General features: G+C 39.0%; 3 protein-coding genes across 4 annotated transcripts in view; 1 reads left to right on the top strand and 2 right to left on the bottom strand.

Moving 5' to 3' along the window:
• Nucleotides 1-3,750, top strand: part of borcs8 (BLOC-1 related complex subunit 8) — a 9,422-nt gene extending 5,672 nt beyond the window's left edge. For both annotated transcript variants that reach the window (XM_025052617.1, XM_008307281.3), the window contains exons 3-5: nt 852-916; nt 1,010-1,117; nt 3,513-3,750. In XM_025052617.1, the coding sequence (XP_024908385.1) occupies nt 852-916; nt 1,010-1,117; nt 3,513-3,576 (237 nt within the window). In that variant the 3' untranslated portion in view covers nt 3,577-3,750. The remainder of the gene's footprint in view (nt 1-851; nt 917-1,009; nt 1,118-3,512) is intronic.
• The window catches only part of LOC103399996 (methyl-CpG-binding domain protein 3-like), an 844,757-nt gene that overhangs the window by 662,705 nt on the left and 169,419 nt on the right, over nt 1-12,633 (bottom strand). The gene's annotated exons all lie outside the window — the stretch shown is intronic.
• On the bottom strand, nt 1,409-6,355 carry tmem221 (transmembrane protein 221). The gene is made up of 3 exons (XM_008307280.3): nt 5,333-6,355; nt 3,966-4,051; nt 1,409-2,916 (listed from the first exon to the last, which is right to left on the bottom strand). Exons 1-3 carry the CDS (start codon nt 5,635-5,637, stop codon nt 2,375-2,377), a joined length of 933 nt encoding a protein of 310 aa, XP_008305502.1. The 5' UTR covers nt 5,638-6,355; the 3' UTR covers nt 1,409-2,374.

Here is a 12,633-nt window from a genome sequence, read left to right as displayed (position 1 = left end):
CCCACTTCTGACACCACTTGTCAGTTTGCCCGAGCGGTCCGGAGGCAAAACACAAGAGAATGATTCTCCAGGTGGTACTGTATGTGTGTTTATTCCACACATACAAAATCAACCACTTTACTACAACAACAACACTACTGATACTGATGATGATGATAATAATTCTCACAATCCAATACTCCAATCTACTTCCAATACAAACTCCACAAGTCCATCTCCAACAAACATTTCTCCGTCCCTTTTATCCCTTTCCCCTTAATCACATGACTGATTGGCTCAAACCATTGAGCGGTGTTTTTACACTGGTCTAAGACATACCCTGTCACTTTATTTTCAGCTTTGTCCTTGGCACTCCCCACTTCAAATGTCTCTAAATATGAAACATTTTTACTATGATAGAGGATTAGTTTTATACGAAACAGTAGTGTTACATCAGCATACTCACTTGGGGATGGGGCTGTTGGAAACACTGCCACAGGAGAGGAAGGGGTTTTTATGTATGTAAATAGTAAGCAAATACCGTGGCTTTTCTTTTAAACAAACAATTGGGTTTTAGTGTTTTTATGAGCTGCTTTGCTGCTCTCTTTCCTCCATCTTTTAATACACAAGGACTTGATCTATTTTTTATTAGAAACTAGGTGCTTAATAAAGAATAATGTTCTACAATTTAATAAAGATGTTTATAAAACCCATTCACAGAGGATGATGTTTTTTCCCTTTTTCTTTTGCAAAAACTAAATGGAATTCAGGGATTTATTATGTGTTGTTCTTTTTAGCTTTGACTCATTAAAATAATTGTGGTTTCTGTTTTAATAGGTGTTTGATTACTTTTTTTGTTGACTTTAACCCAGACAGATATGCAAAGTTGGGAGGAGCAGAGTCAAGGTGCTATCTATACAGTGGAGTACGCCTGCAGGTGAGAAGATACGCTAACCTCACAGATATTTACAGAACCACAGTAGCTGACCTCCATCACACCTTAACCAAGTCTTTTTTTTTCCTTTTTTAGTGCTGTGAAAAGCATGACCAACAGCAGCCTATATTTCAAAAACATTGACAGTCTCCTGCGACAAGCCATCAGCATGAAGGAACAGATTAGCACCTTTCAAGGTCGGAGGTAGGAGGCAGCATTCAACGGCATCTTCAAGAAATCACGGTCATTGTGTGGAGATGTGATGTTAGGCTGCTTCTCTGAGGAAAAGTAGAAGTGAAGCTGACCTTTTGATCATAAAAAAAACACGACGCAAAAAGCAGCATCAGCGGTACTGCAGTAAAACATCCGTTTCCGTAGTTGTATTTAACATTAACAGAAAGGGAAGTTTTTACTTCGTCAAATCCTTCTTTTTGTGTCGGGAAAGCTGGCTATCTCTTACCAAGCCAAAAATATTTTTTGGTTAGTTACTCTTTGTTAAGATTGGAAAAACCACAAAATTATTATAGGACTGAAAATAGTATTTTTTCATATCCTAATTGTGCGGTACCGTTTAGGTATGTGACAGATTGTGCATTTTGTGATTTTTCAGTGGCATTTACATGTTTGATAACCTCCACATAATTTTGAAAAGTTCACTGGGCTGGTGTGTTGTTGTGCTAATGATCTGTTGCTCTGTAACTTGTTAATGCCCTGTAAATTAATGTAGAAGAATGATTCAGTTGCACTGGTCTGTTTTTTATCTGACAGCATTATTTTAATCAATGTCTAGTCTACAGCGTGAACCAATGTGAATCATTTTTGCGCCATTTCTCATTAACAAAAACTTTTCCTTGTTCCCATCAACACTTTCATGCATCTCATACGATAGAATCCTTCACCTACAGTTGTCTACCTCTTTTTCTTTGCTCTGTGTGCCACACCCACTTTCCCGTGATCATGTGTTTTGCTGTTTTTCCTCAATATAACATAACTCAGCTGCGCCCATAACAAAATAAATCAATACGTTTTTGACAGTAAATGAGTGAAATACAGTAAAACAACATCTTGTCCACATTGTGTGAACATACCTTGTTTAATAGTTCAGAGTCATTCTATGTTTAAATCAATATGGGTAAAAAGTCGTGGGTAAACAACTCAAAAACATAAAATAATTGAAACTCATTGATAAACACTTGAGAAAAACCTATCCTATAAACTGAATTTTCTATTATGGGGTTTTTTTAATTATAAAAAAAAAATCAAAATGACACAAGATGTGCATGCCTGTGCTTAATTTCTTTATAATTCCAGACAGGAATTAGTAGAAAAAATGAAAGCTATATTTCATTATTTTAGTTGCAGTGTTTTTTTTTTTGTTTGTTTGTTTTTTTTTCACAATTCGTTGAAAACAGTGTAAAATCAAAGAGACTGACTGGTCCAAGAAAAACTGCTTTCTTTCCATCACACTAAAGTAGAATCTTTTGTAGAGATGCCTGATTTGCGAGCGAGGACGCTCCTCATCTCATTGTTGACTCCATTCCAGGGTTTAGTCGGGGTCTGCAGCAGACCAGACTCAGTAGACGCGGTCCTGTGCACTCGGGGATAGCTGCCACTGTTGCTGTAGCCGTCGTTTTCACTGGGGTGGCCGTGCGGGACTGCGACAGCGGGGTAGTGCTGTTGCTGGTATTGTTCTCGCTGTCTGGTGCTGTTGCACTGAGAGTAGGAAAGCTGATGCTGCAGGTGAGACTGGGTCCGGTGCATCCGCGGTTTGTCCACGCCGATTTTGAGCTCACAGGGCCGAGATACGTTCATGTTGCTGCTGCTGTTGTCGTTCTGGAAGAGTGTGTCCAGGTGGTCGCTCTGATAGTACTTAGCACTACGAGACGCTTTGACTAAAGAGTGAATTACTGCCACGAGCAGGATCAGAATCCCCGATGAAAGGACACAGGCACTGGCTATACCTGTCTCTGTCTCAAATACTAGTAACAGGAAGATGGACATGGCTGGAGAAAATGAAAATAAAGACAGAAAATTAGACAATTGACAAATACTATATACATTAGAATAGACATGAAAAGTACTGTCAGCAGGGTTGTAAAAACTAAGAAATGTGCTCCGGGCAATTGACTTTTTCTCCTAGCTGTAAGCAACCACCATTTATTGAGAAGCAAACCTGGCCCAGATTTTTTAGACCATGCCACATTCTCTTATAAGTATGATCTAAAGAACCAGTGTATAGCAGCAGCTGTTGGTAAATGGCTGCTAGTTTCACATTCAGAGTTGTGTCTTGGAAGGAAGCGGTTTATATTGCGTTGTATTGGTAATTATATTTTAAGCAGTGCTCTAAAAACATACACGTTTCTTTTCATAACTGCCAACCCCTATGTTAGACAACAGGTAGACAACTCATTCTTGTCTGACTCTTGTCTGTCTTGTGCTCAGCGATCTTTGGTGACACTGTTACTGTTATGTCTGCATCATTGTTCCTTCTGCCTCGTCTTCCTCCTTCTTGATTACTGAAGGTGTTGTTTGTGTAAATCTCAAACACCAATGTATTGAAACAGCTCTGACCACTAGTGTTGTTTGTGCCTGTCTGCAGGAGAAGGACCACAGAGTCTGGCATGCCAAAGGAAGGGGGAGAAACGCACAGCTCTGGGATATAATGTGACTTTGTAAAGTGGTGGTCTTTCTTTTTTTTCTTTTTTTTTTTTACGTCCCCTGCACTGTTGCCTCGATGTTTGTAGCTGATTTGGAGTCAGACCAACGACACCTTCATCGTCACAATAGAGCGACTGCCTCAACGAACACCATAGTGCATGCCGCTCAGTGGAACAGAGCACCACAGCGCTGCCAGGTCCAGCATTAAAAACACTCAAGTCATGGACGCTGCTCAAAGAATGCATTGTTCTCCTCGAGTCAGTGGTTGAAGCAGAGGGGAAGCAGCAGCAGCAGAGGCAGCAGCAGCAGAGGCAGTAGTACGGGTTAGACCCAAATGCTGAAAACTGGCAACAATAATTCTTCCATTTTCTACCTCTGTATCTTTTTTTCTTACCTGCCAGGTAGACAGAAACAGCCGTGCAAAAGAGTCCAACGGCTACATGTCGAACACCTCTGCTATCCAGCAGGAACCAGTCTCCTCTGATGAAAGAAATATCATCTGTTTGGTGTCATGGCACAAGTAACTCTATGTTTACACTTCAGCATTGTTACCCTATGCTTGAATTGAAGTCACAAATAAGTTGAGTTTTTTATAATAAATATTCCAACTATTCTGCCTTTAATTCCACATTAGGACTGAAAAGTCCTGGAACATTATTTTTATTTTGTTTATAAACCATGACTTATGGGTCCAAAAATATTTTATATGAATATTTCAAAAATCACTGAAAAGTCCCCAAAATGCCTTAAAATGCAAGATTATGTCCTAAAACATGCTGCCAATTTTTTCATGTATATTTAAAATACAATGTGTCCTGAAACTCATTGTTATTCCCATACTCCAGGAATGTCCACTCTGTCAGTGTGGAGGTCATGGGGCATGCTGCTGGGTTTGTAAACCAATGTGGGAAAGGTCCAGCTAGAGGCCATGCATCGGGTGCATAATAAGAAGAAGGCCATTGTTTCCATAGGATTCATAGAGGCGGAGTAGTGGGGGGATACACCAACAACATAGCAGTGTGGGCCAGTGCACTCTGACACAAAAGAGGGTTCTACCTAAAACACTGTTTTGTAGTTTTGTTTTTCGTTTTGTTGTCGTAAAGTTTAAATAAAAGTGATTTATTTAACAGTGAACCAATAAAATTGCAGTAAACGCTAAAAGCCCTTTATAAAGTTGATGTCAGTTGTTGTGATACCAGTGATATTAACAGACAGTTTAGCTTCCATTGTAGTTGCCCACCAAAAATCTACTTTTTAACTCCTTCCTATTTAATATATAAAAAACATTTTGAACAATGTAAGAAAAAAAATTAAATGTTTTAAGTTGTAGTTGTCTTTTTGTTCTTTTATGGTTATATTTAGGATTTTTATTAGTTTTGCACTGACTCCTTTTATGGACTCACAGCAGTCTTATTGTGTCTTTGAAGCAGGACGTATTTTTAGGAGTATTGAAGGGAAAATTGTAGCAGTTTTTTTTGTAATTCAGGGATTCCTAAGTTTTGCTTGTAACAAAGAACTAAAAACTAAAAAAACAGATTTTTAAGTGTCTCGTGTTTCACAATTAAATAACTGTTAAAGCAGACCAAGATGTTATTTAATTAATCAAACCGTACATTTTTACATTATAGAACTTTACATTGAGTGACCCCTGACCTCTTATGAATATATTACAGTCACGGGTGCACCTGTGCCTTCGAACGTAAATCAAGGCTAATATTAAGATCATTATTATAAAATGAATGATGACAACAGGTCAGGTACCTGCCGGTGTCCTGCTCTCCCCTGCAGACCTCAGCGGAGAAGTAGCTGTGGAGCAGACAGATGACCACACAGCTCAGGTGGAGGGTGAGGGACAGGGCACAGAGCACGGAGGAGACCGGCAGCAGGACAGTCCGCACATGATCCGGTATCAAGGTGGACGAGGAGGCGGTGGGAGTCTCCTTCACTGACGCCTGATGGGACTGCAGCTGGAGAATCAAGGTGACCGACAGCACGGACATGACGGCGGATAAAACCCCCAGCAAGCACAGGACAATCACAGCCCGTTGGCTGTAGTTTTGCGTCATAGTTAGTCACGGGTTTTATCCCAAAAAGATTTTTTTTTAAATATTATAACTTTTCCAATCCAGTGTCCAGATCACTCCGCACTAACCCTGAACTCCCTGTCGGTGTTCTGGCATCGCAGGGACAGGGAGTATGAAGTTGTCTCGGGTCCTTGCAGGGTGAGCAGTTTCCTCTCCTGCCTGGATGTCTGCACTCCGTGGTCGAAGAGTTGACCGGCTGCCCGCGTCTGAGCATGTGATGTGTTTAAATCCCCGCAGATTAAAAAGTCCGCAGCAACAATGGACTTTTTTCTCGGGGATCCTTCGGCACAATGCGCAGACGGTGTGTGATCGAGCTACAACAATGTGGCACATCATTCAAATATTTACGTGGAACTATATTCCAGCTATATATATTTTTATCCTAGAGTTGCTTTATTTTGAAAGGGCGAGACAGGACAGGTTGAAGTGGACGCTGTAAAACTGAGGAAAAATTATGATTAAGTTCTATTATTGTTGTTGTTATTATTTCATGTTGTTATTATACCACTGACTACAGTCCAGATTAGCCTATTTCTTATGCTCTAATGGGATTAAAGGATTACACTGTTCATTTCATCAGACTGTAGAACAGTCACAGCATATGATCGAGTCTGCACAGATTTCCACCTTAATATACAATATTAAGCATATATAACCACTCTCTTTTATATTTTATGCATGTTATTCTTCCAGTGTTTTAGTACAGTTTTGGGATTTTTAAACTCAGCATTTCTGATTAAATTGTTTAAATTGTTAAAAAAATTAAAAAATTAAATTGTTTAAAAAATTCATAAACAATTATTACAAAATGAAAAAAAGAAATTTATATATTTAGGTGAAAACTGCCAGTTTCCCCGAATAGTGACCTTAATATACCGCTGCTCAACTGATGTGCTGCTTAAAAAGTCTATTCTATTTTCTTTTTTCTTTTTCAAATATAGTTTTTACTTACAGTACTCTTCAGTACACTCCACATAACAACCCAAATTCAGGACTCATGATGACGTCATAGTGAAATTACAGTAATTGCAAGGGCTTGGAAAGTGCATTTCCAGACGAGATGAAACACTTTCTAAAAATGCAGTAAAACAAAACAAATATATATTTATATATATTTATATATAAAATATTTTTGTTTCTTCCAAAGGCAGATGTCAGTCTGTGTGCAATACTTAAAGGCCTTTCTAGCTGCTTGTTCTGCTTATAGAATGTGAATGTTGAAACAGAGGTTTTTATTAAAATTATCAACGCGTGTTCCACCTACGAAACATGCGTTGATAATTTCAATAAAAACCTTTTAAAAATAAAAAAATAATCCCTTTATAATCAAATAGTAGATTTGACTGTCCAGTTTTTAATCCAGATGTCTCCTATAAAAGACTGGGTCGCAACCCTCAGGTGGGTCGCAAGAGTTTTTTCTTTGGGTCGTCTCGCTGACCTATAATATATACTGTATGTGGTGCACTATATACAGTACCAACAAAAGTATCAACAAAATCAAACCTAAAAAACTGCAGTACCTGTATACCAAAATACTGTATAGTGGTCTTAAAAAATGTGTCATGTGACCCAGGGGGCAACATTTCTCTGTTCAAAATGTTTAGGGGCATTTCTGGAATTTTCCTTTTAGTTAACAAATATTATATATCTGATCAAGTTTGTCATTGTTTTTTTGTCCTCGAATGAAAATAATACCTGAAAATATCCACTCACGGTGTGTTCTCAAAACATTTCCACGCTGCACCACAAAGTATATACATCTCAAATATGTTTAATTAAAACTGTAATAGTAAAAGATAGGAATTACACTTTTGTATTATGCAAAAAAGACAGTAATAACAACTTAAGGAGTCAAAAGTCACATCAAGTGGGTGTGTGTGTTTGTGTGTTGAAGATCCGGACGTTGGTTGCCGTTTTTGTGCATCATCCACTTCCTCTGAATTCAGAATTATTCTGTGATGACTCTGTGTCAGCGTCTTCTGGATGGACAGACACCTTTCTGAGGGTTTCTCCTCAGGATGTTAGCAACAAATCCTTCCGGAGTACTGCAAATGCTACGTCTCAAGCTGTGAGCTTGGGGAATTCAATCAGCTGTGGGTTTTCGGCTACAATCGCCACCAAATGTGGTCCTCAAAAGACATTTGGAAACCGTTATGGACATCATGTGATTTCGAACACTGAGCATCAACACTACATACCACTGTTTCTAAATTTTGCATCCTAAATTTAGAAGGCTTTTCTTACTAAGCTGAGAACAAGTGACTGAAATCAGCATAGCTCAAGGCCCAAGCAGTGAGCTGCACCTAATCCAGCTGCTCCTAATTTATTGTACGAACACTGACTCCCATTTACTCTACAAGGCTTGTCCCCAACACCGACTGTTGCGTCTGGTGTCTTTCGCTGTAGCTACCCTTCACCCTTCACCCTTCACCCTTCACCCTTCTGTCGTCACTCTGGATTAGTGTTGGTCGTTTATGTGCATCTTTCATAGAAAAAAATGACCCCGTCAAAGCAGACGTCCCGTACGTCATTACTGACCGATATTTTGTCATCGTTGGCCTCGATGATGACATCATCTTTGATCAGATAAGACCAGTAGTGCCCTTCGACCACGAACAAGGATCTGTGACAAATGACTGAGGACAGACTGTACGCCTGTGTTGTGCTTTCATCCATGGGAAGTTCGACTATTGGACACGGCAACACAACCTTTCTGTACTCAATGTCACTTGTTCTCGGCAAGTAAAGCGTCAATATCTCAGGGTAATCAACCGTCTGCTCCTTCTGCACGATGGCACCGCATTTCACGCAGTGTCCGAGGTTGGTGCACTCATTCAGGGTCCGCGTCAAGAGAGACGAAATGGAGTCAAAGTTGTTGGGCGGGGATAAAAAATAAATATTCAAGTCCGAGGTATCCAGTGAGGTGAATCCACATTCATAACACCTTATGGACACCTTTGTCTGTTTCATCGTTTGCACTCCACTCTTGTCAAGCCAGGCCAGCAGCAGTTGCACCAACTCCAGCACATCATTGCACTTGTCTAAATAAAGAGATGGTATTTCCTCACTCAGTTCCTTTAGAACGTCATACAGCTCTGCTGGGTTGAACGTCCTCCCGGGGTTTTTGAGTGCAGTCCAAAAAACTTCCCCAAACTTTGGTGTTATTGAGGAATATATCACCTTGTCAGGGGGGAGGCGCACTATTTTCTTCTGGACATACTTCAAGTTGAGGACAGCCTGCAACGATGCGTTCATCCAGCAGTTGTAGGAAGTATTTGCAAACCGACAGATTGATTCGCAATGGTCGCCAGCATCGGACCGGCCGCGGCCTTCCTCTTGTTCACTGGACACATCTAATCTGGACAAGGTTTCCGCTTCACCTGTGTCACACGTGCTTCTGTCCATGGCCTTGTGACAAGTGGACACGGCAGAGCTGAAACAGTCCTCACTTCTGCCTCTCTTCATTTTCTCCCTGCTACCCCTTCTGACCCTCCACTCCTTCTCTTTCTGCACCGAGTGTGTTAAAGAAGACAGGAAATAGTTAATGAGCGTCTTTACTGTCTTAATGACTGAAGCACTGACAAAGTATAGCACAGAAAACATCCTGTTGCATTTTCATCCTTTTGCTGTTGGCTGTAACTGTTTGGCAGCTGTTTCCATCCATAATGTTGATACTAGTGTTGACACCAATCCAATCCTTTACTGTACTACTTCATTCTGGAATCTTTTTTTACTGTCCAACTAGACTTTGTTAAACATCAAAGTCATTTACAAGATACCAAAGGATTAAAGCGATTGATCAAAGGCTTTCATTGGTTGTTGGACAACCATAGTTAAATGCTGTAGTTGCAAATGACAGGAAATGATGACATAATCCCAGAATAGCTGTAACTCTCCCTTTTTACCATGTCTATCATTCACTGTCTATTGCTTTGCGTCTGCTGGACTTCGTAATCTTAATCCTCTTCAGGGTCGTGGGGGCTGGAGTTAATCTGTCCAGTCATTGGGGCACACTCTGGACAGTTTACCAGGTCATTACAGAAGCACAGAAAATTACAGAAAATTTCGAAATTGCAATTAATATAATTTCCAGTCCATCCATGTTTTGCAGCTGCAAGTCATTATATTTAACCAAGAACCCCAGGACCTGACAAGACAACCTGGTTGTTAATACAAATATACATATCTATGTGTGAGTATGTATAAAAATATGTATAAAATATATAATATATTAAAATATATGTTTATATATAAAATATATATATATATATTATATATACATACATATATACATATATATTTATATATGTATGAATATGTATGTATTTTCCCCACATGGCAGTAGTAGTATTCCAAGGCTTGCAAAAAAGCCATACTACAAATTGCAATGTTTTTGTAATAAATATCTTAAAGTTTACCAATCTAATTTGTATAATATTATTATATTAACACAATTAATTTAAATTAAATTAAATTAAAGAGGTTATACTGTAGTTGGAAACTGTACAACCGTCTGTTTATGTGATATATGTGTGTGTGTATATATACAGTAGTTAGTAGTTTAGTTTTAATTCAGTCCCAAGACTTTTGCCTCTGACTAACTATGGTGGCCACAAAGGGTCAAAGATTCACTTGTACCCTCAACATTTGCATAGCCTGTTGAGGGTTAAACTGGCAGACAAACCAACATTGTTCCGCAAAACTCCAACATACAAAAGTCGACCGGAAAAACAAACTGGTATATGGTTCCCATATTGCTCAACTTTGGACAGATGTGAGATCTTTTGCCCGGAAACCCAATTGACTATTTAAATGTTTGATATCTAAGATTGGTGGTGGAGTGAGATCTCAGTGCACCCAATTTCTCTATGTTCTATGAGTGAGACAGATGACAGAGAGAAGTGAAAAAGGTCATAATTGAATTGTATATGCTGTGTTTGAAGGACGCCGTCCAGGACGGACACGACAAAATTTGCCCCAGTACAATGAGAGCAGTTTAGAGAAATGTTTTCGATTTATGCATCCATTAAAAAAATCTAGATGTGCGTGTCAACAGCTCATGTGTGCCGTGTTCGGACTTGTACATTGTGTCTCCACCGACAACCATTTCTTTACCAAGAAAAAGAGACTCTTTCTAACCCCTGCTCCTGGCTGATGTGCAGAAAAGAAAATTGCTATTAAGGGACACAATGTGAACGATTGCTCTCGCACATGTACACTGACCAAAAGGCTATTTCTAAATGTAAGAGTCTCACCACGCAGTCTAAAAGGGCCGTGGTTCATCTTGTCAAAAGCAGAAGTGAGAAGTTTCAGGAAAATGAAAAAAAGGGACTCGAGGCGGAAAGTTCACATGTGCACTCTTATCTCGCAGTAGTTTCTACTCTGTGGTTTTGTCGATTTTTGAAGGACCACTGTGTACGACTGAGGTGAAAAACTGAAATGAACAGAAATTAAATATAAATATGTGTGCATCTTGGCAAGAATCTGACGATACGATAAGTATCACAATACAGGGGCAACAATACAATATATTGGGATACACTGGCATACTATAGGCTAGACATGTTGGGGTTTCTTTTTTATTTAATAGCAGTAAATATCAGTATAGTAAACACACAATGGTTGGTTACTAACATTGGAACAGAGAGAGCTACATATGTAGTCGCTAGAGAAGAAATGAGAGCATTTGCTGGTTTATGGATAAACAAATAAAAAAAGACAATTGTTTGACTCAAAGTCTCAAAGTTAAATATTTTTGCATATATAAATCAATTATATAATTTTCCTTCAGTACCACGTGCCACTTGTGGTCGGTAACAGAATAGACACCGCATTTCTTTCTTTTGACACTGCATTGTGACAGACAGCGAATAAACGCACACCGGCTTGATCCCTGTATATATAAATAATATATATTTATATCCATATATAAATAAATATATTTATATATATTTTTATTATATATATATTATTAATTTTGATATTTTATATATATATACTGTATATTCTATATATATTAATATATATATATAAATAAGACTAATTGCTTAAATAGAACGGCATAATCCTCATTATTTAAATGTTTGAAAAGTTTTTTGCCACTTAGTGAATTTGATGGCAGACCCCTGACCCACACGCCCGAACAGGACGGAATGGCAAAGGTATATTTGATCATAACATGTCATTTCACTGCTCTCTCAAAGACTGTACTACACATCTAAAGATCACACTTGCCAGTCAACTCTCCCACTGACCTTTTCCCAGTGTTCATAGCACATCGTCAGGATGTGCATAAACACAACCTCAGGGAATTCTAATTTCCCCTTAGCTACAGGTGATTAACTGGTTGTATGCAGCTCGGGGACGGCTCTATTTTCTGACAGCTTCATGAAGCTCCATGAAGATGACTCCTGCAGGTAACAGCTATAGTTGTCTGCAGGGATGTTGCTAACTATTGCATCAGGTTCACAGTTTGAGCTCCCCGGTGGGATGGCAAATTGTGTGTTCGGGTGCGTACGCAGTGTTGATGAGTGTATAGCTACGGTGCTAATATGCATGCGAGTGTGTGTGGGAGACCGAAATAGAGGGAGAAATAGAGTTGTTGTCCACACCTGCACACGTGATCTGTGCTAATAATTTATGACCGTAGTATTTTTAGGAGAACATCTTGTCGCATCCCAAAAATAGTAAATTGAGCAGATCATTCAGTTATTAGTACTAAATATATTGTTCAACCTCATGACACACCGTCTGCTCTCCACCACTGTCCCTGTTTTTAAATGCGCATGGTTTTTCAGTGTTTTTTTCTCTCCTTTTTTCATTTTCCCTGTCATTTTTAATTCTATAAAACACAGAAAGGCAACGTGTTTGTTCTAATTTTTGTGTTAAAATGTTGTATTTGCAGCAGAACTATAATTGTCATGAATTGCTCAGTTACTAAATACTAATAATTGGATGTGAAGTGCTTCTGCCTCTACT

The sequence above is a fragment of the Cynoglossus semilaevis genome, chromosome 2, assembly GCF_000523025.1.
Source record: "Cynoglossus semilaevis isolate Cse_v1.0 chromosome 2, Cse_v1.0, whole genome shotgun sequence".
Classification (NCBI taxonomy): Eukaryota; Metazoa; Chordata; class Actinopteri; order Pleuronectiformes; family Cynoglossidae; genus Cynoglossus; species Cynoglossus semilaevis.
This window is presented reverse-complemented; position numbering and strand designations above follow the sequence as displayed.

Excerpts from the sequence above, each read along its gene's own strand:
- tmem221 (XM_008307280.3), bottom strand. The coding sequence starts at position 5,637 with ATGACGCAAAACTACAGCCAACGGGCTGTGATTGTCCTGTGCTTGCTG. Across the intron at positions 4,052-5,332 it reads GGAGAGCAGGACACCGGCAG|AGGAGACTGGTTCCTGCTGG; the intron begins GTACCTGACCTG and ends TTCTTTCATCAG. Across the intron at positions 2,917-3,965 it reads TGTTTCTGTCTACCTGGCAG|CCATGTCCATCTTCCTGTTA; the intron begins GTAAGAAAAAAA and ends CATTTTCTCCAG.